The sequence below is a fragment of the Lemur catta genome, chromosome 16 (genome assembly GCF_020740605.2).
Source record: "Lemur catta isolate mLemCat1 chromosome 16, mLemCat1.pri, whole genome shotgun sequence".
NCBI lineage: Eukaryota > Metazoa > Chordata > Mammalia > Primates > Lemuridae > Lemur > Lemur catta.
Window position 1 is genome coordinate 35,800,641 of NC_059143.1, and position 25,650 is coordinate 35,826,290.

The 25,650-nt window shown below is 48.9% G+C and overlaps 1 protein-coding gene across 1 annotated transcript in view; it reads left to right on the plus strand.

Moving 5' to 3' along the window:
* Nucleotides 1-25,650, plus strand: part of CTIF (cap binding complex dependent translation initiation factor) — a 260,791-nt gene that overhangs the window by 201,002 nt on the left and 34,139 nt on the right. Inside the window, exon 10 of the mRNA XM_045527488.1 lies at nucleotides 22,804-22,959. Coding sequence (XP_045383444.1) covers nucleotides 22,804-22,959 — 156 coding nt within the window. The remainder of the gene's footprint in view (nucleotides 1-22,803; nucleotides 22,960-25,650) is intronic.

The window sequence follows — 25,650 nt, forward strand, 5'->3', positions numbered from 1 at the left end:
TGCTCCTTCCACAGATTTATTCCTCCCAGCCAGGTTCAAAGCTGAAGGCAGGGATGAGCCCTTAACCAGTGTGAAGTCACACTGGGCAAGGAGTCAGTGAGTGCTCAGCACAGCAGTGGTGGAAAGACGGGGCGGGGGGAGAGCCAGACCTCAGGGCCCCCTGAGGCTCAAAGGCTGAGGCCCTTGGCTAAACTCCCACCCAGCAAACCCAGGCTCCCCAGAAGGCCCACCACAGCGGGGGAAGGGTCTTGGGGCCAGGAGGGGACAGGCTCTGGCTGGTGCTCCCACAGACGGCTGGCTCTGGCTGAGCGGGGGCATCGACCTTTCGGAAGCCAATTGCTCGAGGTGGTGGGTAGAGGGAGAACTTGGAAGCGGAGGGAAGTTTGGGGACATTCTTCCCAGAATAGCTTTAAAAATAGGACAGCTTTACAAGCCACCTAGGATGATTGAAAGCAGGTGGGATTGAAGCCGATGCCCTCTGGAGCTGCCTGTCAGACCTGACTTTGTCAGAACTCTGTAGGTTTTCTTGATTGTGCAGCAGATCTCAGGATGCAGCTTAGGACGTTCCTTCCCCCAGGCCCTTTGTGTGTATCGCATTAGGGTCAGCACCTGCCGGAGAATAGGCCCACGGACATCTGTGGGCGGAAGGAGAGAGGGGAGGAGGGAGTGAGGGGTGGAGGATGGAGGGATGGTTGTAAATGCCAAATTATCTGGCTAGAGTCCTGTGTGGGGAGCCAAGACAGAACATGGACATCCCAAGTGGTTAGTTTTGCCTTCACTTCCTTTGTTAACAGACAGAAGCTTTGCCTTAGGACTAAGCCATGTTTGGGAAGCAGGTGGCATTACTCCTGGCCAGGTGTTTTGATCCTCAGCTGGCAAGGTCACCCTTTCCTTGAAGGACAGAGAAGCAAACCACGACTTAGTTGCTGGAGAGAGGCTCATCAGAGCACCCATCTGTCCCAAGAGCCCACGTTAGCACCATCACCCTCCTAGGTCCCTCCAGAGTCCCCTGCACCCTGCTGGTGGCCTTCACTTCTTCCCCAACCTGATTTCCTCTCCAAGGTCACAGGTTCCTGGGATTACAGTCACTCACAGTTTTTGAAAAATGAGCCTGCTCGTGGGCTACCACAGATGCGAGCCTGTACTTGACCTTCTCATCTGTCCAGGGGTCTCGAAGGAAGCCCACAGTGAATTCTTCGTATAGTGAAGGTGCCCATTGTGGGGGGAATCACTTCTTAGTTTTATTTTGGTTTCTCAAAATGGCTTATACGGAGATACCTGTATCCTGGGCTCTTTCAGACGGGTGGTCCTGTTTTCCTTAGAACCTTATTAACCTGGAAAATGTAACTAGACCCCTTCCCTCTGGGTGCCTAGAATCGGGTTCAACACTTGGGTATGCTTCCTTTCTTTTCTGTCCCCTGATGACTGATGACTAAAAATTCTGTGCAGGGAAGAATTTCAGACCATTCGGAGAAACCCTCTCTCATTGTGTCAGAGTTTAGTGTTTATGGAAAATGGGATTTTTTCCCCCCACAAGAGCCCTAGCTGTCCATGCCTTGGGAGAGCCAAGCTGCCTGGCATCCAAGCACTCAACCAAGTGCCACCTTTCACGTGCCAAAGTCACGGGAACTGCAAGCTCAGGGCAGAGAAGGGAAACAACGCCTGAAAGCCCAATTTTGAAATTGGGTATGGTTTGCACCATTCTGCATGGTTTTGGATCAGCGAGGGTCTGTGCGCGGGAGGAGGGGCCAAGCTGGAGGTGGTTAGCGCAGAGGGCAGCTTGTCAACGTGGACATTATTACAAGGACGCGGCCATCTGCACCTCTGCTGGCACCCTGTGCCCGTGTGCCCCCACCCGGAAACACACTCAGACCCCACAGACACCTCAAGGCCGACCAGGGGAGAAGCGCTTAGGGCAGACTTGCCTCTTTAACATACCCATAACTTCTGGGATCGTTACAAGTGCACACCTACCGTAAACCCCTCAGGCTGTCGCACTGTGTGACAAGTCTGGGTTGGAGACCTACGTTTCCTTAGGACCATCCTTTACACGGCTCAAGCCTTTTCTCCAACAGCTGGAATCGTACCGTGTCCAGCCCAGAGCAAAAGGGCCATGTCAGCAGTCTGCACCAGGGGTCTTCCCCCACCCCAGGTCCCGGATGTCCTTGTCAAAGTCCCCCTGGACTCCAAGGCCTCCTGTGATCAGCCACCCCGTAGACGATTTCCCATAGTGCTGTGTAAACTACCCTAGTTTTCCTCCCTTCAAACCCCCCTGTCTCAAGTCCTGCGTGTCAGCTTCCGATCTGTTGAACTGGGCCGGCGTGATTTGTGCTGGATGTTTTACCCTGTGAGGTTTGACTGGGGATTTCCTGGGGAAACAGAGCCTTATCCTAACGGTGTGATGTCGATGGGGTGACCTCAGGCAGTGTAACATTCTAGGATAGGGCATACTCTGAGGCACAGGGGCCCCTTTTGGGTGTCCCTTGGGTCACTCTACTGAGGCCTGCACTTGTAGAGCTGCAGCAGCCTCTCCCCTGTGAGACCAACTCAGGCATTTAGACTTCACATGGCCGGTGCAAAGTACCGGGGCATGTCTTATAACCCATTCTGCAGATGAGGCAAAGCAAGGTCAAGTGGCTTGCCTGAGCTCACACGCTGCTCTCCGCACACACCTTGGTTGTTTGCAGAGGAAGCAGAGCCCTTTGCCGTGGGCACAGCCAGTGACAGGTGGAAAGAAGAGACTACACTAGGCCTCTCCACTCCTCTGACCACAGCCAGAGCATCCCTTGTCACCAGGGTAGCACTTCCTCTGCCTGCAGTAGAGCCCGCACCACCAGGGGCAGGCAGGCACGAAGGTGCCAGACACAACCGGCTACCTCCAGCTTCCGGTCCTCTCCTTCCGCAGACCTGCGAGGGAGCTGGCACTATTTTTATCTGGGGACACTGGCATGGGAGGTGTTCGTTAGCATCATCTAGTTCACACAGTTCAATTATCTGTTGTCTAAGGCACCCCCCAAATAAGTAGTATTAAGCATGCTAAGCTGTTCACTTTTAAAAATACAGTCAGCCTGATGGAGAATTTGCTCATGGTGCTGACATCACAAGCTAAGGGCACAGCTGCAAGCTCCAGAGCCCAGGCTCGCTTTTGTCCTCTTCAGTTTGGGGTTCGTCACCTGTAAAGGCTCATACTTTTTTACAAACCCCAATTCTGCATCTGACATCCACAAGGGGAACATGGTCACAGTCTGTGGATTAAATGCAGGGAGCCAGGTCATCTATACTCGCTGCTGGGTGTGTGTCGAGTTAGCACAAAACTGAGTCCCATGAAGTAGGTGCTCGGCTGCCGGTATGTCCCATGCAGCCCCCGGAAGGTTTCTAAAGGCGGTTTCAGGGGCACCCTGCACAGGCCTCACATTATAGGGCCCTCCCTGGACGTGCTTCCTGCCATTTGCAAGTGCCTCTGAGTCTTGCTGTGTCCAAGAAGGCGTCCCTTGGGTGGGGGCAACGTGCAAGCTTGTTCCTCTAGGTGGTGGTTCTCAACTGGGGGTGGTTTTACTCCCAGCAGACATTTAGCAACATCTGGAGATATTTTATTTTGGGTTTCCACAGCTGGGGGCGAGGTAGGGGCTTCTCCTGGCCATGCTGGGTCGAGGTCCAAGTGCACACGACAGCACGCCACAGAAAGAATGAGCCAGCCCCAGATGTCGGCAGTGCCAAGACGAGACAAGGCTGCTCTAATCCTGAGGCAGATGGAGCCTCCTCTCGCTGCCACCCAGCGCGTGACTTGCTGGGAGGTGGCTGGGTCAGCAGGGCTATGAGTGGAGAAAGTGAACGGTGCCAGCCAGCAGCCTCGGGTCACGCGGATCAGTGCAGAATGTTCTGCTGAGCCGTCTACATGTGCAAGGCAGGGACCAAGCCGGATTTCAAGGGGCTGATAAGCAAGGTGTAGTCTCTGGCCATAAAGTAGAACCACCCAGTTCTATAGAGCACACACAGTTCACAAGGTGATTTTATATCTATTGTCTCGTTCAGTCTTCACAACAACTTATGGGCTTGAAGGACAAGTATAATCAGCCCCATTTTGTGGATGACCCAACTGAGGCCCAGTGAGGGGAATAACTTGCCCAAGGTCACGTAGCCCCCATGTGGTGGGTCTTCTGGTCTTTCCATGAGAGCATGTCCTAATAGGATAATGTGCCCCTTTCCAATCTCAGCACTCCCCCTTCTCTTTTGGGCCATGGTGGGTCCCATATTGGTGAGAAATGAGTTCTTTCTTCCACCCACCTTAGTATGAGTGGACACCTGAGTAAGAACAGAATGAACTTCCCATTTTAGCAGCCACCCTATTCCTAAGGAACTTCTGTTACAGCCCAAAGCCAGAGTTATCTTGTTTTCATGCCTTCTGTGACCAAGCTCAGACCTAGCAGGTACCTTACTCACCAGTGCAGGGGCCAGAAGACCACCTCACTCTGTGCCCCAACAATATTTCCTCCCTGGGATTGTCATTGCTTTAAAAAAATCCCCCATTCATTTATTGAGTTAACTCAACAAAACATACCGAGGGCTTATGATGTCCTAGATGCTAGATGTATATTGGTGACTAAAATAGACACAGTTCCTCTGCCCTCTTGGAACCTGCAGTCCACGTGGGAGAGGCAGACACTGAGCACATAAACCAACAAGTGTGTCGTTTCCCATTGTGACGTGTGCTATGCAGAAGAGCAAACAAGACACAGTGACGGACAGTCCCAAGTAGAGGGTGTACTTAGAGAACGCGGGAGGCCCGTGGGAGGAGAAGACAAATAGGCTGAGACTGAGGATATGCACGTGAGCCAGGTTTTCAGCAGCCAGAGGAAGCGGGTCCCCGACTCTGGTTAGAGAAGCTCAGGGGGGTGAAGGTGGGCCATCTTGGCATGCATGGAGACAAGATGGGTTTTTCTTCCCCAACTCTACCAGCATTTGTCAGTCAGCATACCAGATATCGAAGTATCTTGAAGGCCTCCACTCATATCAAGTCAACAAGAGTCCCCAAGCTGCTGTTTTATACCCAGCTCTACTCTCCGCCAGATACTTGAGAGAGGCAAATAGGGGTAAGATACCCACAAGGCTTGCAGTCTAGCCAAGGAAATAAAATATGCATGCAAAACTAACACTAGCCAGAATGTTAGCCCCACATCTGGCCAGCCCATTTCTTCTCCCACCCTCAGTCCCCTGCTGTCAATAACTACCTGCCAGCCGGGCGCGGTGGCTCACGCCTGTAATCCTAGCACTTGGGAGGCCGAGGCGGGTGGATCGTTTGAGCTCAGGAGTTCGAGACGAGCCTGAGCGAGAGTGAGACCGCGTCCCTACTAAAAATAGAAAGAAATTATATGGACAACTAAAAATATATAGAAAAAATTAGCCTGGCATAGTGGCACATGCCTGTAGTCCCAGCTACTTGAGAGGCTGAGGCAGGAGGATTGCTTGAGCCCAGGAGTTTGAGGTTGCTGTGAGCTAGGCTGATGCCATGGCACTCTAGCCCAGGTGACAGAGTGAGACTCTATCTCAAAATAAATAAATAAATACCTGCCATCCCCCCTCCTCTGTGCAGAGACACCTTCCCTCTTGCCGCCCACCACACACTGGCCAAGGAGAGGGAGGCCAGCCAGGCTATCCCATCACACCTGGCATGAATGACCACCCCACCCCTTGCCCATGTCCTTGAACCCCAACTTGGGAAGGCCAGGGAAGCAGGAGGGGACAGACATTTGTTGAATGTCTGCCCTGGCCAGGTGTTTTCATTGTCACTGTGTTTAGCCCCGTCACCCTTTCCTAGATGGAGAATGTGAGGCGGTGGGAGGTCCGGGGCTTGCCCAGGTCCGAGGGCTGGGTGGGGGTCAGGTCAGGGAGCCTCCTCATTCCGGGTTGGTCTGGTGTTCAAGCCCCTTGCACATGCCTTCCGTACCAGTGGTTTTCATACATTTCTAGCAGGAGAGCTACTTTTTCCAGACTCTATCTCAGGCACATCCTCAACCCGTGAAACAGACCCCGCAGAGGCCGTCTGCCCGGAATCTGCGAGCTCCAAGTCTGCCCGCTCAACCGCCCCTCACCCATCCCCACAGGTGGCCCGAGGCTCCTTGGGAACAACACAAGGAGCCCATTCGGTCTTCAGACGGGAGCTCACAGCTCATGGGGAAGGCACTTCCTTCAGGGCCGTCCCCACCCCTGCAGCGCTGCACAGAGCAGACATCACCAAGTCCAGTTGGGCAGAACCAAACAGAACAGCATGTTGCATTAGAGGGGCCGGTCACAGCCTGACCCCAATAGCTTCCATCCCTGTCTTTGCATAAAACGACAGGCAAGACGATGACTTCCAGGTCTGTATCCCCGTGTGGTTTCCAGAGGCAGGGCACAAGCCAGGATCCCCATCTCACACATGCAAATGTTGGCCTTCCCCGAGCCCGCCGGACTTCGTGTCCTCCTCCTCTGTCCTGCCTCCCCCACCCCGGCTGTTCCTCCGTGTGCCCCGCCCGTGGCTGTGGCTTGACTGCCGTCAGTAAACATTTTGGGATATGGCTTGATAAAAGATGTGCACACCCCGTTACAGCCTTCTTGAGGGATGATGCCCCGTAAATGTTAATGTGACTTTCAAAGGTCTCATCTGTGGCAAAGTTCAAAGTTGCGGGTGGATTTGGGCTTCAGACTGAGTCACTCAGGAACCCCCATTATAGGCAGATTTTTCTGTGAACATTTCAGGGGGTTTTCTCAAATTCTATAAATAGTTTAATAACGCCTGCGTAATCATCTATTTTTAACGCCAGTCTTCCGGACAATTTCAGAAATAATTGGGCTGCTCGTTGAAAGGAGGCTTTCGAAAGTCATTTCTTCAGTTTCCAATTGCTTCCAGAGCACGGCCTGTGGGCCCGGTCCAAAGCGGCGGAATCCCAGACAGCATTTCCACCTGGGGCTGGGGACCCAGGCCAGGCAGAACTTCTGGGAGCAAACTTTAGGGAGCTCCAAAACGCTGGGTACGCTGGGTTCTGTCCCCAGTTCCTGGTCCCTCACACAGGAAACCCCAGACAGGACATTTGTCCACTGTAATGCTTCAGTTTCTCACATTGCAGAATGTGGGCGTAGTAACCCTTTTCTGTTTAGGGAGGGTTTTTACATGTTTTGTCACTGTCACCCAGGTGCAGGTTGAATGGTCTCTCTACATTTTACGAACAGGGGCACGGATGAACACGACCCCCTCGTCCCCACAGAGAGCTCTGCATGATGGGTAAGATCTCCCTGTGCTGGGGCAGGCCCTGGCGAACACCTGCCTCCCAGGCCCCGCCACTCTCCCAGGCAGGGTGGCACCCAGGCAGGGAGGAGTCCCAAGTCTGCAGGACAGAGGCGGGCAGCTACGGCTGTCTCAGGTGTCTGCATGAGGGTCTATTCAAACATGCCACCAGGTGCAGAATTGGAGACCTGGGTTCGAGCCCTATCAACCTCAGAAGGTGGTCGAACCAATGAGCCTCATCCTGCAGCAATGTAGTGTGTGGGCAGAGCCAGGGAAGCTGTGGGGAGGGCTTGGAAAGGGACAGTGCTATATAAAGTGTGGCAGGACCGTTATTAATACGTGGAGATCAGTCAGGCAGCAGATGGGACCAGGGTGCCAGCACGGGCACTGTCTACCAGGGGTCTGATTACTAGGCTGCCCTCAGGCTGTGGACTGCAGCCCCCTGACGCCCCTTGACCTGGTGAGGGGTCCCTCCGTCTTCCCTGAGGCTGAGTCCAGTGACACCTGGCTTGAGGAATCCCTACTCATCCCCCTGGTGTTCCTCATCTGTCAGACAATCCAGCCCCCTCTTCCTGCTCAGTCTGAAAGAAAAACTTCCAGCTTCTTCTGAGGGCTTTTCAAGGCCACGGCCACAGCAGGTGCTGGCTCCCTTGCCTGAGAATAAGGCTTCGCGCCTGCAGAAGTGTGAGACAGAATTCCCACTCCATCAGCCTGACTTCTCAGCTTCTCTCCACTGCACCCAGCGCCACCCCCGCCCCCCCGTCCCCTCCCACAGATCAGCAGAGCTGAGCCTACCTGACCTCATTTTGCCGACAGAAATATGCTAGGTGCTCACAGCCTGGGAAGCTTCGAAAATGTCTCCAGAATGATCTAGATTCAGCTGGAAGTGGCCGATAGCAGTTCCTAGCCACAGTGTGTGCCCTTGGCCTGGAGCCAAGTGCCAGGGAGAGAGCATCCCCAGCCACAGAGCCAGGAACTGTCATCTCAGAGAATGTCTCCAGTCATATTTATTAACAATAGTGAAAAGACTGGCATGCGGGGCAGGGTTTCCATGTCTGCTGATTAGAGCCGATGCAAGATCATCCTTATAATGTCACTCTCTCTTCATTCTTTTGGGTGGGACAGAAAGGGCAGCAGTCACCGCCAGCACGTGGGGCATTTGACGTGGTGCTCGGGAGAGTTTGAGGCACCTGTGACAGTCGCCGAGTGGTCCCAGGCAGAGTCTGTGTTTGCAGTGGGCAGCTATTGTTTCCGTGTGTGGTCGAGGGATCTGTCGCTGGGCCCACCAGTCCCAGCCACAGAACAGCCACATGACCTGGGTCTGGCCAATCCGGGAGCCCCATCCCCACATCCGCAGTGATTGGTCTGAGGAACAGGCGTGTGCTGAGCAGGGACAGTCCAGATCCTTCTCTGAGATTAGAGAGTTGGACACTGGTAGAGAGAGGGTTCTGTCTGCCTTTTGGCTCATGAGCCATTATGAGAGGTGTGTCCTTAGAAGCCAGCGCAGGCCCTGTGTGCTTCAGCTAATCTGAGAGGGTTTCTGGCACCGGCAACTGAGAATCCTGTGTCTGGGGACAGAGCAGAGTGAAGCAGTAGAGTGACCAGGACTTGGGCATCATGCAGTGGGTGTCTGGGTTGTGGGCCAGGGAGGTCAGGGCTACTCGGGTAAAAGGTCCGAGCCTGCATGGGAAGGGACATGCCCAAGCCCAGAGAATGGTTCAGGCCCAGCTAACATCAGAACTCAAGGCAAGCAACCCGTCCTGGGGTGGAGGCTGCAGCCCCGTGCCCTCATGGTCCTCTAGGGCTGCAGTCCCAAACCCCTGGGCCATGGACCAGGATCAGTCTGTGGCCTGTGAGGAACCAGACCACACAGCAGGAAGTGAGCGGTGGTTAGCGCTGCTCCCCATCGCTTGCATCACCGACAAAGCATCCCCAACCGTCTCCCATCCCCACCCCGGTCCGTGGGAAAATTGTCTTCCATGAAACCAGTCCCTGGTGCCCAGAAAGTTGGGGACCACTGCCCTAGGGCACCTTCTCCTTCCAAAGGAGATGGGCAGCTACAGGAGAATATTGCCAGAGTCCAGAGTGACCTGCACGTCGGGTTCTTGCTGCTGCAGAGTCAAGCCATGGCTGAGTCCCTGGGGCCAGGCCTCAGGGCCCCGCAGGACTGAGCCAAGACTGGCAGCTGTGGCCAGGATGTGGCGTGATGGCCAGCCACGAGTGCAGCCCAGCAGGCGCGCCCCTTGGCTGGGGCTACCCGCAGAGCCTGCCAGAGGAGGGGGCGGCCAGGTCCGGGCCAGGCTTTGCTGGATGGAGTGACTCAGGATCCAACTTCCAGGAGGTCTCTCTGCCACTTGTTAAACACCTACTCTGCGCCAGATACGTTGCACATGTTATTCATTTAAGCCAAGGAGTCTGCCTGACCCGGTCAGACTGATGCCAAGACCTTCCACGACGCTGCCCTGAGTGGGTGTGTGAGGGGCAGGGCCCGTGGGCTGCCGGCCAAATTACCCTTTCTCCCCTTCTCGTCCTCTCCTGACTCTGTGCTCTGCTGGAGGCACCGCCTGCCCAGCCTCAGTCCACCCTCCTCTCCGGCTCTGCTCTCGGCAGTCCCCATCCCCGGCTCCCGGGCCCTATCCCCGTCCTCCCACCCAGGGCCCAGGAATCCATCGTCCCATCACATAGGAAGAGCCTGTTGTTGCACCCATCAGTTCCTTCTGGTCCCAAGTCATGGAAACCAACACAAGGAGGCTTAACATCCCTGAATCCTTTTTCATAAGGATCCTAAGGTGTTCCATGGGGCCCAAAAGTCCCAGGAAGTGAGAGGAAATGGAACATTCAGGGTCCTCTCTCAGGCCAGGAATGAATGACCTGATATGTCGTAGTGTCTCCAGGCTCCACACTCCGGACCAGCCCTGGGCTTGGGAAGTCCCGTCCCTCTGCCTCACGCCTGATGCAAACAGGTGCCAAAAAGGGACTGCATCACCCTCTTCAAGGTGGAGGCTCTTGTCCTGGCTCCTCCCACATAATGACTGGGGCGGGGCAGGAGCCTTCCAGGAACTACCCTGGGCCAGTTCCCAGCCGCTGGGGCCAGGCAGCAGGCCCTGTGCTGGGTGACAGGGACAGAGGAGTGACAGGGCATTACTGGTGAGGGGAACTGAGGAGCAACCCTTGGGATATGTCCTCAGCAAGCAGTCCTGAGGGGAACAGTCTGGCTGGGGAGGAACTACCCTGAGATCACAGGCGACCCCACCACACCACTAAAGGGTTCGCTTGGCCGAATGGCACGGACTTCCTTAAAGCAACCCCAAGAAGGGGGAGAAAGTCCCAGATAAGCCAAAAAACATCACCCTATGGCAAAAAAAATGTTAACCGCAAAAGTGAAACCAATGTTATGAGACAGCCTGGAGCAGGGACCAGAGCTGGCCCAGGGAAGATGGGAAGAAAATATCTGGGGAGTGAACTGTCAGCCACGAATACAAGAGAAGATGAATCAGGCAAACATAGCAACTTCCCACTCTTAAGTGTTAGATTTGAAAAGGAATGGCAACAGCTTGTGCATTTTGGGCAGGTTGGCCTGTTAGAGAAGAGCTGTCTGACCACTTACCTTGGAGTATTTATCCATCCAATCCACACATGCTCATGCAACCCCTGCGATGGGCCAGGTCCCATTCTAGGGCCATGATGATGGCTGCGAAAGACAAGCTCCCTGTCTCCTGAGACTCTTCCTAGTGCAGGGTCAGGTCAGCAGCAAAGAAAAGACCTAATCTTAGTGATAAGGGCTATTTTCAGTGTACAGATTGGTTCACTTCCTTGGTTAAATTTATTCCTAAGTATTTTTTTTATGCTATTGTAAATGGAATTGTTTCTTGATTTCCTTTTCAGATATTTCATTGTTGGTGTAAAGAAATGTGGCTGATTTTGTACATTGATTTTGTATCCTATAAGTTTGTTGAATTTATTTATTAGTTCTTACTTTTTCAATGGAATCTTTAGGGTTTTCTACATATAGGTTCCTGTCATTTGCAAACAGAAACAATTTTACTTCTTAGGTGATAAGGGCTAGGAGGAAAATAGGGCAGAGGCAGAATGAGGAGCCCCGGGGACTGCTATGTAGAGGGGCAGTCAGGGAGGCCTCCCTGGGGAGGTGACATTGGAGCAGAAACCCACAGGAGGGAAAGTTTGAGCCCAACAAAAAAATACAGCACCTTTTATTTGAAAATTACTTTCCTCTGTCCAATATAAAGAATTCTGTCAAATACTTTTTTTTTTTTAAAGTCCCCAAACCAATTGCCTGGGAGAAGAATGACTGGGATCCACTGGTCGCTGCTGGGCTGCCCCCAGCTCCCCACTGCCCGTCCCTCCCACATTCCCAACTTCTCAAGGAAAAAGAAACTTCCTGCTAGCAGTAAATAAAAGTTCACTTTCTCCTCCCCACTGGGGAGATGGCAACAGCAGCCACCTCTCTGGGCAGAAACAAACCAGAGTCATTGGGGATGTAGGGTTTGGATGGGCAAATTTCCCTCGGTCATTTGTTTTTAAAAAGGGGAGAACGAAATGATGGTGAGTTTGCAGGGACTCGCGGGGGCTGCCCATCGGCCTCAGGAAGTGTAAAAATACACTGTGGTCCTTGTGCCCTGAGCCCTCCCTCTCTGAGCGGCAGCATCTCCCTGCTGTGGCCGCCCGCCGCTGGGGCGGGGCGGGGGCTGTTTTTTCCCCTCTGCCTGTACACAGCTGTTTTTGGCTTGGCCACAGGGCTCCACCACGCCAGAGTTCATGTGGTTATCCCGAGTGGGAAGAATTTCCCAGAATGCCTTGAGAAACCTGAGACACTGAATGGCTTTCAGGGCTTATTGATGTGGCCGGTGCAGGAAATAGCAGTACGTCAATAAATAGTTTTAGGCAGGAAACGGGGCTTAAATGGTAGCCTTAAAGTTTGGGGAAAGGCAGTAGGGGTTGCTGGGAGGGAGCCTGCCAGTCCGAGGAGAACCTAGAGCCAAAGACCAGACTTTGAAATGGCTGCCACCAATCTGAGGCCCCTTGCTGCTTTTGGATGCGAGAGGCTGAGCTTGGGAGAACTAGGGACTCAGGGAACGGCTAGTTTCGGTTGGCAGAAAGCGGCTCCTTGTTCCGGAGGAAAAGCTGGCAACCTGTAACACGTGTCAAGAGGAGACACATAGGCTGGTTTCTGGTGGCCTCTGGGGCTGGGCATGTTCACAACGCAGTTCCTCACCCTTCTTGGGAGGATCACTGTCCTAATGAAAAAAGCCAGAAGGGTCACAATCTGCTGGTTTCTTTTTAAATAACTGTTCTTCTGATTTTAAAAAATAAACGTTCGCAGATAATTCAGGGGAAAAAATTCAGAAAATAAAAAAAAGTGAAAAATAAAGGTCATCCATAGTTCTACTATTGAGAAACAACGACGCTTAAACACTTGGAATATTTCTCATCATTTTCCTTCATAAAAAAATTTATTCATGGATGAGATTATATGGTACATGCAATTTTGGTTTTGCTTTTTTCACTTAGTATTATATAAGCATTTTTCCCATGCTATTATAAACTTTCCATAAACATAAGTTTTAATGGATGCATGAATCATCATTTACTTAATCCTTCCCCTATTGTTGGATATTTCGGTTGTTGAATTTTTGTGTGCGTTAAGCTTATTTTTTCTGTTATTTTTAATTATGTCCTTACGATAATTACTCAGAAGTGCAATTACCAGATCAAATAATAAGAACATTTTTAAGACTTATTTTAAGGTTTTTCAGAAAAGTGGTACCAATGTACACTGCCCCTGTATGAAAGTGTCTATCTCACTGCATCCTTACCAGCATTGTCAATTACCATTTTATTTTAAGCTTTGCTAATATAGGTGGAAAAAAGGTATTTTCATTCATTTAATTGCTACTGATATTGAATTAATTTGTTTTCACATATTTATTAGCAATTTATGTTTTGACATAGGATTTACCTTTTAATGCACTTTTTCATTTTGTTCATGAGAGATTTAGTACTTTTATTACAAATATGAGATACTGTATATTAAGACCATTACCATTTGTCACACTTATTATACATATTTTTGCAGCATGTCAATTGTCTTTTAAGTATCTTTATAATATTTTGATGCATTCTTCCATTGTTTTATTGAAGAAAGCCCTTCTCCATCCAGAAATTTGATAAATGCTCAATTTAATTTTCTTTAAGTTTTTTGTTTGTCTTTTGTTTGTTTGTTTTAGAATATTTACCTCTTTAGTCCATCTGTAATTCATTTTAGGGCCCAGTGTGGAGTGAGACCGTTAATGATTTTCCTCCTAATACTTAGACAGCTGTCTCTACACTGTTGCATGAGTGAATAATGCTTCCTTTGCCACTGATTTGTGTTCCTCCCGGGCTCGTGTGATAAACCCTTATGGATGCCGAATTCATTTCTAGACTGATCTAGCTCTCCATTCTTAGGTCAGTTCCACAGTCTCTTACTTATTGAAGCTTTAGGAGAGGTTGAAAGTAATATAACTGTTTCCAATTTTGTTTTGTTTTGATTTTAACTATAACCCCTATTATTTTTTTCAAATTACTTTTAGGATCCTTTTTTTTTTTTTCAAATCTCCATTCCCTTTTCTCAAAAAGGTTCACGTTGGGCTATAGAGTACAGATTGGTGTTACACCTGTGAATTATTTCGGCAAGAATTACCATCTTTACAATGCTATCTTCTCATTAAGGACTATGTGTCTCTTTGCTTGTTCAAGATGTTCTCTTAAATCTTTCGGTTTAGTTTTGCAATTTTCTTCATAGACATCTTGCATATCTCTTAATTATGTCACCTAAGTATTTTTATTGCTTTGATAAATGAGTTTTTATGCATTAGAATATCTCACTGGTTAATCTTGTCATAAAAGAAAGCTATTGGGTTTTGTAGGTTTTGTATCTAAATACTTTTATTAATTACTAAACTCTTTTGTTAATTCTAATCTTTATTAGAAAGTTCTCTTGGGTTTTCCATATATATAGTCAAATCATTTTATCTCTTCCCTTCCAAGGGTCATGAGCGTTGCTGCTTTTTTTTAATCGGGCCTGTTGATGTAATATATTACATTTATAGATTTCCTGATACTAAATCATCCATGCCTTGGTGGGATAAAAATCTACTTGGTTATAATGGATCTAATTGTTAGTATTTCATTTAGAACTGTCACATTTATTCCCATTAGAGAGATTAGCCTGTAGACTTCCTTATTTGTAACTTACTATCATTATGAGATTTCGGTTATAGGGAACTGGTTGAAAAGCTGCTTCATTTCTGTGTTCTGGGTCAGTTTCCAAAGAAAAGCAGTTGCCTAATTTTTTGAAAGTTTGAATGAACTTACCCATAAAAGTTGAAAGTTTAGAGACCTCCTTATAAAGGTAATTTGTTCCAAACTTTTCATTTTATTTTATGATTTTTAGGCTATTCTGGCTTTTTATTTCTTTTTTTAGTAAAAAAAAAAAAAAATCCATCTCCTCACTTTTCAAAATCATCATCTGTGTTGTAATTTTTTATTATGCTTTTTTTATCTACTCCATATCTGTTTCCATATCTAATTTTATTTCTATGTCTTCTTTCTTGATTTTTGTATATAATTTCCTTTCTCTACTTCCTAACTAATTAATTTTTTGGCTTTCTCTGGATTATATCCTGTGTTAGTCCATTTTGCAGTGCTATAAAGGAAATACCTGAGGCTGAGTAATTTATAAAGAAAAGAGGTTTATTTGGCTCACGGTTCTGCAGACCAGCAGGTTGTGCCAGCATCTGCTTCTGGTGAGGGACTCAGGGAGCTTCCAGGCAAGGTGGAAGGTGAAGGGGGAGCAGACCTGTCACCTGGCAAGAGAAGGAGCAAGAGAGGGAGGAGGCAGTGCCAGGCTCCTTTAGGCAACCAGCTCTCTCCTGAATTAATAAAGCAAAAATTCATCATCATGGGGAGGGCACCAAGCCAGTCATGAGCGATCCACCCCCATGACCAAAACACCTCCCACTAGGCCTCACCTCCAGCACTGGGGATCAAATGCGATTTGGAGGGGCCAGATATCCAAACTATATCATGTCCTTTCCTATATTTCCTTACTTGTTGGTTTTCTAATTTTTTGAGTTAAATCTTTAGACTAATGTCCTATAGAAGTATCATGTCATCTACATATGTAATTTTAAATTTAACGATATGTTTTACTTAACCCACTATATCCAAAATTTCACATGTGATTGATATTTTTCAAATATGAGACATTTTATATTCTTGTTTTCATATTAAGTCTTTGAAAACTAGTGTCTGTTTTACACTTACAGCCCGTATCAGTCGGGATAGCCACATTTCAAGCACTCAGTAGTCACATATGGCTAGTGGCTACCATACTGAACAACATAGGTTTAGATGATATATTTTCTTCCTTTTTTTAACGGCCAAAATAGTTAAGACTATAAATTGACCTTTGTTTATAGCTTTGACCACATCTCACAAGTTTTTATAGCTGTTTATTTCCTAGATGACTTATTACAAGTATTATATATTTGATTAAATCTTTATTCCATCTTTCTTTAGGAGAATACCTTTTAAATCCAAGTAATTGGACTTTTTAAATTAATTCTTAGTCCCAGTATGTAATCTGTATAATTTCTATGTGTTGGAATTTATAGTGGGATCACAGCTTACTCTGATGCTTGTTTCAATTTAGTCTAATTAATTATATTACTTAAATCATCTAAGTAATTCATTATTTATTTAATCAGTCATTGAAAGTTAGTGGTTTTATTTCCTAATACAATTCTTTCTTTCTGTTTTTCTTCTTATGTTTCAATAGCTTTTTTTTTCTTTTTCTTTTTTTTTTTTTTGTGAGACAGAGTCTTGCTCTGTTGCCTGGGCTAGAGTGCTGTAGTATCAGCTTAGCTCACAGCAACCTCAAACTCCTGGGCTCAAGCAATCCTCCTGCCTCAGCCTCCTGAGTAGTTGGGACTACCAGTGCATGCCACCACGTCTGGCTAATTTTTCTATTTTTGGTAGAGACGGTGTCTCACTCTTTTTTGAGACAGAGTCTCGCTCTGTCACCCAGGTTAGAGTGCCATGGTGTCAGCTTAGCTCACAGCAACCTCAGACTCTTGGGTTCAAGTGATCATCCTGCCTCAGCCTCCCGAGTAGCTGGGACCACAGGTGTGTGCCACCACGCCTGGCTAATTTTTCTATTTTTAGTAGAGACAGGGTCTTGCTCTTGCTCAGGCTGGTCTTGAACTCCTGACCCCAAGTGATCCTCCCACCTTGGCCTCCCAGAGTGCTAGGATTACAGGCATGAGCCACTGCACCCAGCTTCAATAGTTTTTGATATATTTTGAATCTTTGCTAGAAAATAGATAACATTTTGTGTTATCTATTTGTTACAGATTGTATTTTTATTTATATAACTAACCTTATAACTGTATTTAGTGATTGTTATCTTAAAAAGTACTTTGATCTTACTACTACTTTAATTTTATTTTCATTTGCCCACAGTTATTTTTACTCATCTATTCATTTTATATATCCTGTTTTCAGTTCTGTTAGTGGTTAGTAGTGTTCACTGTTAGCATTTTTAAAGGTATACTTTAACTTTTATTTCTCTGATTACTAAACTTAAGACAGAAGCAATTACCTATGAATCCTGATGGTCTAAATTAGGAAATTTTGTGTGTTTTACAATCTTCTGTCCCCCCACCCACCCATATTTATCAGTCTCTAGTAATTTAATTTTGGATTATTAAATCACTACTACTATGAAGTTATTTAAATTACATTTAAAAATTAAATCTCTTCTAAGGATTATTTCTGGCTTTTGATTCAATCTTATAACCAAAATTATAATTACTTATTTTGACTTAACTTTATACATCTACGTGGTTTCATTAATAGTTTCAGTTTTCCCTTCTGTTTCTTCTAAACCATGACTTCCTCAGAGTTGAGTCATAAATTGTGTTGGCTGGAACACGCATTTGAGAAAGTTTTTAATTTTTTAATTAATTTTATTATAAAAAAACTATAACATAAAACTTACTATTTCAACCATTTCTAATTATACAGCTCGATAGTGTATGGTCACATTGCTGTACAGCCAATCTCCAAAACTTTTTCATCTTGCAAGACTGACACTCTCTACCTATTAAACAATTCCCCAAGTGCCCCTCTCCCCAGGCCCTGACAACCGCCATTCTACTTTCTGTTTCTATGAGTTTGACTACTTTAAATACCTATGTAAGTGAAATCATACAGTATTTGTTCTTTTGTTTATTTCACTTAGCATGATGTCTCAGGAATCGTTCATGTTGTAACATGTGTCAGAATTTCCTCCCTTTTTCAAGGCTGAATGATATTCCATTGTGTGTATACACCACATTTTGTTTATCCATTCATCTGTGGATGGACACAGGGTAGTCTCACCTCTTGGCTACTGTCAGTAAAGCAACTATGAACGTGAGCATGTAAATATCTCGCACCCATCGAAATCCTGCTTTCAGTTCTTTTGGATACATAACCAGAAGTGGAATTGCTGGATCACATGACAATTCTATTTTTAAGTTTTTGAAGAATCGCCATACTATTTTTCATAGCAGCTGCAGCATTTAATTTTTTTAAGAGAAGCTTGTGGGAGTGATTTGTTTTCAACACTTGCTTATGTGAGACACCTTTCTCTTGCTTCCACTTGTAGGTAGGTGGGTTCTTGTCCCCTCAAACCCAAGAAGATGTTGCCACCATGTCTCTGAATTTTAACACCCAATATAGAAGTAGAAGACTAACCAGATTTTTGTCTCTTTGTAAGAAACTTCATTTTTTTGTTCCGTCATAGCTGTTTTTAGATTTTTTTTTTTAATTAAAAAAGAAAATTCTTCTACTAGGTATAAATGAGGGGCTGGAACACTGTGGACTGCTTTTACCTGAAGAGTCAACTCTCTTTTTTTATTATTTGTTTGTTTGTTTGTTTGTTTGTTTTCAGAAAGTTTTTCACCCCGGTCTCTTTGTTCTGTGTATTTTGGTGTCCTTTTTGAAAACTTCAGTAATTCCTAGATGAGATGTCCCCTGTGTCTTCTCTTTCATTTTTCTTCTTTCTTTTTTTCATCTGTTTATCTTTGTATTCAGCTTTCCAGGTGTTTTCCAAGTCTATCTTCTGGATTCCTGTTTCTGCAGCGTCCATTCTGTTCTTTGTTGCCTACGGTTTGTTTTCGCTCTGCTGTGGGATTTCTAGTTTCCATCGTTCTCCCCTAATCCCAGCTCCTGTCTCACCTTCATTTCAGCCTGAGGGTTTTTTATTTAGCTAATCACAATCCCTTCTTTTGAATGCCTTGTCACCTTACAGAATGCATATTGTCATTCTTACAGACATACAAGCCCGTAGGTTTTGTGCTTGGGTTTTTAATTTTACTTATTTTTGGTTTACTGTAGTTAACATTTTCAGAGGTATGCATTTCCATTAAGTCTTCAAGATAATGCTCTCCAAATATATATATATATATATATATATATATATGATAATGCTCCCATATTCTGCCATGCAGGATTTTCCTGTAGGTCCATAGTCCTTTTCTCTTCACTCCTGAACGAGGAAGGCTCTGTAGGGGCTTCGTGTTAGCTATGTGGCTCATCCTTGGAACTGCTCAGTGTCTGCCAAAGTAGAGTGTCCCTCTCAGACCCAAAGCTGGTGGGTGGCGTCATGTGTTCATCTCAAATCCAATTGCCGATACTTAGCAGACATTCATTCTCCTAGTGAGCTGTGCTAGCCCAGAACAGAATCCTCCCTCGATGCCACGGATTATCAGGAGGAAACTGAGTCAAGCAACAGTCCTTTGATCAGATGCAATCAATTTTTTAAAGCTTCAGTCCCTCGTACCTACTGCCCCTGAGCCCTTTCCTGCCCCTCAAAGGACACAGCATACCACCCAGTCTCCTATTCCCCCGGCAGGGACCTGAGTCTCCAAGGCCTGGAGTAAGCCAGTGCTGATGGAGCTGCCTGAGGACACAGGCACAGGGCTTTGCTAGCACTGACAAGCTCTTGGTCAGCCAGCCAGAGGCAGACAGGGGAATGGACTGAAGCCTCAAGCTACCCCCTGCTTTTGGTCTTCTGGGTCAAGAGGCCAAGCTGCCGTGGTCAATCAGAGTTTATTGGTGACAGTACTTTCATGAATGGTGTTACCTCCCGAGTCTGGTGAAGTCTGCCGGTGCGGTTATCTTCCTCGTCAGTGTTGCTGCGGGACTTTGTCCTTCCGTGTGTGCCTTCATGGATGGGTATGTTTATGGGAGATGGGGTAAGGACATATTGGGCATTGATAGAGGGGCACTATTTTAACACTCAAGTTGACATTTTATAAAGGCCGAGAGCTGTGGTTCTCAGCCACGGTTGCACATGGGAATCACCTAGGGACTATCAAAAATGACCAGTGTCCCAACCCCACCCTTTCCAATTACACAAGACTCTCTGGGGTGGAGTCCAAGCATCGATATCTTCAGAATTCCTCCAGGCAACTCCAGTGTAAAACCCAGGCTGAGAACCTTTAGCCCAGAGCAGAGAAGGGGCTTAGGTTCTCATTCAAGTTCTAGCACTGTGTGACCTCAGTCAAATCTTTTGATCTCTTGTGCCTCAGTTTCCCCATTGTAAAATGAGAATGGCAATGCCTGCCCTTGTTCAGATTACATAAGACTACGATGGGTTAATCGGATTAATGAGAATGGAACCACCAAAAGATTCACAACTTTAAGGCCAACAGTCCGGGGCCCTTTGCAGGCTCTGGGGGGGGGCAGGCAAGGTCATTCACTCATTCGCAGATAACCGGAATTCCTGGGGCGCCCCCCCGTGGAAGCTGCCTTCTCCAGGCTTGGGACTAGGGCGAAAATACAAACCCATCTTTGTGTCTACTACGGTGGGGTCCGTGGCCGGCCCTGCCCCAGCGCAGGCTCCAGGGTGGGAGACAAACAACAGAGCTCCGCAGCGGCCCACAGGCGGGCAGACGCTGCAGTGGGCAGGGGCGCGGGCAGGAGGCCTGAGGGGTCGCAGGCAGGGGTGCACTTCCAAGGGGCAGTCTGGGCAAACGGCTTCGTGGAAAGTGGAGACTTGGAGAGCGACTAAGAGCGTGGGCTCTGATGTACTACTTTCCAACTTAAAAACACCCGAAGAGCTGTTCTTGCCACAAAAACAAACAAACAAAAAATGGGTAACTATGTGAGATGATGGATATGTACTTGCTTCACTACAGTGGCCTTTTTACCATCTCTGTGTATCCCATAACATCGCGCGGCATACCTTACATATACACAATAAAATTAATTTTTAAAAAAACACCATAAAAAGGAGGGGGAGAAAATAAGCTTGGTCTCCGTAGCAGACGGACCTAGGTTCAGCCACCTCTGCCATCGCCACAAGGTCATGGGCAAGTTGCGCAACTTCTCTATTTCAGAGTCACCGTCTGTGAAATGGGGCAATAGCAAGACCTGCCTTGTGGGATCGTCGTGATGAAATGAGATATTGCAGTGAAGGCGCCTGGCTCGGTGTCCGGCTCACAGAGAGCAGCTGCTGCGCTGTTGTTTTGCATATAGATGTTGATATGAGTACACACACGTGCACACACACGCATGTACATACTTTCTTTTTGTAATTGATGAAACTCAGATTGCTATAAGCTGTGGCCTAAGCTAATCGAAAGCCGGAACTCGAGTGGCTTCTCTTGGAAATCTTCTTGAGCAGCCCCTGATGTGCTGCCTAAGGAGACCGAGGCCCCCCCACCCCCCACCCACCTAGACAGCACCTCCACCACACGCAGGGGACAGGTGTTAACCGACTCATCTCTGAGGGCTTCCGTCTCTGCAGGTGCTGAGACTCTGGCATCAAGAATCCTCAGCCTCAGTCCGCAGCGGGGAGGGGTGATAGACTGTAGGAGTGGCCTGGGTCACACTCTACAACCTGTCTTCCCACGTTCTGTTTATTTTGGTGGCACAGTCACCCAGACCCAGAATCTTGGTGTCATCTTGCAGTCTCCCTTTCCACCCACCCCCTTACAACTCACCCCTTAGCAAGTGCTATTTACCTTGACATTGTCTCTTGTATCAATCCTGTATCAGTCAGCTATGGATGCTTAACAAGCAACCACAGAAATCTCAGTGTCACACGGCAGTAAGCATGCATTTAGATGATGTGCGTGCAGGTTGGTTAGGGGTCACCTAATCTAGGCTAGACTTGGGTGGGGCCTGTTCCACTTGTCTGTCGTCCTTCGTCTGGGACCGTCAGGCCAGGCCAGAGAGGGTCTTCTCATGACAATGGAAGAAGCGTAAGAGTGAGCGTAAATACCTAAGGCCTCAGATCAGAACCGGCACCCTGTCACCTCTGCCTCATTCTGTTGGCTAAAGCAAGGCACATGGCCAAACCCAAACACAAGGGGCAAGGGAAATATATTTCTGAACATCATTTAACATATTACGGATTCTTATCTTTCAAGTGCCAGAGAGTTTGGGTTTTTATTCCATCCTGCCTGGTCTCCACACCTCTGCCACATTAGCCTTCTTAAAAGCACAGGTAAGACTGTGGCATTTCGTGACCCCATGCCTCACCCCCAAAACCTTCCCTAGTGACCATCCCACGGGACCCAGCTGCTTGGCTGGTTGCAGCCATCCATACTCCGGCCGGGGCTTCTGTCCCAGCCCTGTCCCCTGTGTGTCTTCCCCACCCCACCTATGCTGGGGCCTGGCTGGGCTGTACGTCCCTCCTTCCCAAACACCCGTGTCATCCTCCCTGTGCCTGCATTTTGTTGTCATTCTGTCCACCTGGAATGCCCCCCACGTTCCCATGTCAGAATCCTGGCCTCTTTCCAAGCCCTCATTCCCAGCTGAGAATAACTCCCACCTCTGAGCTCCCAAGTCCCCTCTCTAGAACCCTCTGATGGCTGTTCGTACCTTCCCTCTTGTGTCATAGCTGTGACTGAACATGTCTCATCGTTGCTCCCAGGGCAGTGCTGGGCACACAGTGTGTGGCAAGAGTATCTTTAAGGAGGAAGAATGAATGTATGGATGAATGAATACCTGTAATATTCCTACTGTCCTCTAGGCCACTTGCAGGTGGCAGCTGTGTCGGGCGCTAGCCGGGAGGGGCCTCATTTGCCCATTGCTGACCGTAGGCGGCAGGCGGTGTTCGGTTGCCCTCCCGGATGCAGAGGGCATGGTTTGGGGGTTAGCAAAGGGAGATGGTTTAGCCACACGGAGTTGAATGAGGGACGTGCTGAGTCTTGGGAGCATGACGTTTCCCCTTCCATCTCACCCCACACCTGAGCGCGGGGGTCGGTGAAGGAGGGTGACCTGCAGCAGGTGTGGGCAGAAGCTGCCCCCCGCACCTGGGAACACCCGAAGTAGAGGTGCTGTGGCCGAAGGTCAGGGTGGTCCTGCCCACAAGCGAGTGCACGCGTCACCCACCCACCCTCATTGAAGACGTGGGGTTTGCCTGCGGCCGGGACCCGCCCTGAGCCACCAGGCGCTGGGCTGACGCAGTCTCTTTGCCTCCGCAGAAGGACTTCACGGTGCGCGAGGAGCTGCAGCAGCAGGACGTGGAGCGCTGGCTGGGCTTCATCACCTTCCTGTGCGAGGTCTTCGGCACCATGCGCAGCAGCACGGGCGAGCCCTTCCGTGTGCTCGTGTGCCCCATCTACACCTGCCTCAGGGAGGTAAGGGACCCGCGCGGGCCAGAGCGCTGGCACCGGGGTGGCCTGAATCGAAACCCGTCTCGCACGCGTGGGCAAAGCCGCCAGGGTTGTGTCACTCACGAAGGGATCGAGCCTTTGGTAAAGTCAGGTCTTTATCCGTTGAGTGTATGTAAAGGGAAACAGCCCCCCAAGGGAAGTATTATTAACTCAGGCCTAGTAATTCCTAACCTGGAACGCCGGCTGCAGGCAGGAGGCCTACGGTATGTATTATTGCAATGAATGCGCCTCTGGATTGGATTGGTTTACCATTGAATTGTTTATTTTAAAAAAAAAATTGCTTCTAAATTTCATCTCAAAAAAATAAAGAAGAATAACCAAAACTCTTTTGAGAAGCAAGGACTCAGCGGGGTGCTTGCCCTACCAGACACTGTCACACACTTTCTGAGGTCCCTCTGGCTGCTCTGGGGGACTAGAACTGAAAGGGGGCAAAGGTGAAAGCTGGGAGCCCAGGTGGGGGCTGGTGGTGTCGTCCAGTGCAGGGCTGGTGGCTTGGAGGACAGCCGTGAGAGTGAGGGAGAGCCGCGTTTGGTTCTCGTTGTGTGTTTGAGTTAGAACCAACAGGGCTTGCGGATGTGAGATGCAGGGAAGCGGGGAGGTGGCGTGGGCTCTCTGTTCGCCAGCCTGGTGACACTGTTTTCTGGGATGACAAATGCTGGAAGAAAAATAGGTGAGCCTAGAAACCAGGAGTGTTTTCCAGCGTGTTGTGGTTGGGTCACCTGTTAGCTGTCCCCGGGGAGCTGTCCCGAGTTTGGCCTGGTAGGAGGATCTGAAGATCTGGAAGAGGTCACACTGGGGGTAGGGGTCTGCGGGTCGTGTGAACTGCTGATGTGCACCTGGTGCTTGAGGCTGGGGACCAGATGGGATCACCCAGGAAGAGGGTGCAGGTGGAGGAACAGGGGGAGCGAGCAGAGGGGACGGAGGAGGAGGGTGAGGTGGCAGAGGAAGCTTCAGAAGAGCACACAGGAACCGTCACAGCAGCCCCACGCGTCACATGCGCCGTCCCTCCACCCTCGGCAGGCCTCTGGACATAGCGGGGACCAGGACATAGGGAAGAACAGCCTCTGGAAAACCAAAGGACCAGGACAGGGAAGGGCCCTGGGTTTGGCAACAGGGTCCCAGGCCCTGGGTGTCAGCGGAGGTGAGGACAGGAGTGTGGACAAGTCTTGCGAGAAGCTTCTCTGTGAACGGCAGCAGAGAAAGGGAACTTGTTAGGTAAAGGGGAGGTATGGGCGAAAGGGACATTTTTGTGTTTTTGAAAGAAAGACGATAATAGAGCAATTTAAGAGAAGGGAGGGAGTGTATTTGTAAGTGTTTTTGAAGCATCCATTTATAGAACAATAGCGTGCTCATTCCAGACTAGCGCAGAGCACACGGGCCTCTCTTGGGTGCTTTTGTAAACCCGTCAGCCTTGGCCACTCCACATAGCCGACCATGTTTCGCAACAAATGCGCTCGAATTCAGACTTGTTTCGCAGATTCAGACAACGGCCTCTCCCGACTTCATGTCACCCTCAGAGGGTCTTGAGCTCAGAATGCAGCACCAAGAGGGCTGCTGGCTTTGCCTTTTGCTCCACTTTGGGATGACTTGAAGGCAGTCCTCTTGGAGGCAGGGCGCTGGCCCAGATGGCCTCCTGGCCCTTCCATCCTTGCCTGCATTGCCCTGGACCCCCGACAGCCCACCTCAGAGAGGGAGCCGCTGTTCTAGGGCAGTGGCCTGAATTGCCCCAACACGTTCACTCCGCCTGATCTGGACACCTCCTCGTGTTGCTGTCACCTGCTCCTCCAAGCAGGAGGCAGGGCTGGGGCTGAGCGCTGGCCCTGGCTGCCGGGACACTTTTGACACCGCCTGAGGTAGTGCAGACTTTCCAGTGTGAGATCCGGAAGGTGCCAGGAGGTCTGCACAGACAAGAAACAAGGAGCCACTCCTCATGCATACTCGTTTGATGCATTAAACTTTTCGGGACTGACAAACACAGATCCATCCTGTGCTCATGGTCAACTTGAAGAGTAAATAAATCACCTATGGCTTTTACCATTATGAAAAAGAAGAAACCAAAGCCCCATGTACCAAGCTAGCGCATCATCCCTGGGGCCAGGCTGCTGGCCAGGTTCAAATCCTGGTGCTGTTGGTTTTTAGCTGTGCCACCTGGGGGGAGAGTTTACCTCCTCTGAGCTGTGGTTTCCTCACCTGCACAGGGGGTTCATGCTGCTTTCTCTGCGAGGGTGTAGGGAGGATGGCATGGGGGGAGAGAGCTACGTGCACTGGGGACAGCTAGGTCGGAGTATGGAAGGAAATGTCCAGGGGACCATCCTAGGGCACAGCAGCTCTCAGAGGGCTGGTTGTCCCAGGCTAATGGGGCCTAGGGACTGAGTACATACCAGTCTTAAAGGTGCACATGGGCTGAGTGCCCTGCCCAGGGACACATGGCTGGTGCATGCTGGAGCTGGCCTGCAGCTCCTGAGCTCCTGATCCCGGGCTGTTTCCAGTAGAGAACTGGGCTTCCCTAAAATGGGGCCTTAAGAAAAGGTGAGGACAGAAACCGCCCCATTTCACCTCCTTGCAAGCAAAGCAGGGGCTACTCTGTTCGTATTCTCAGTCCTTAACCAGCACCTGCTACATGATGGGAGCCCAGTGGATCTTTGTGGAATTGGC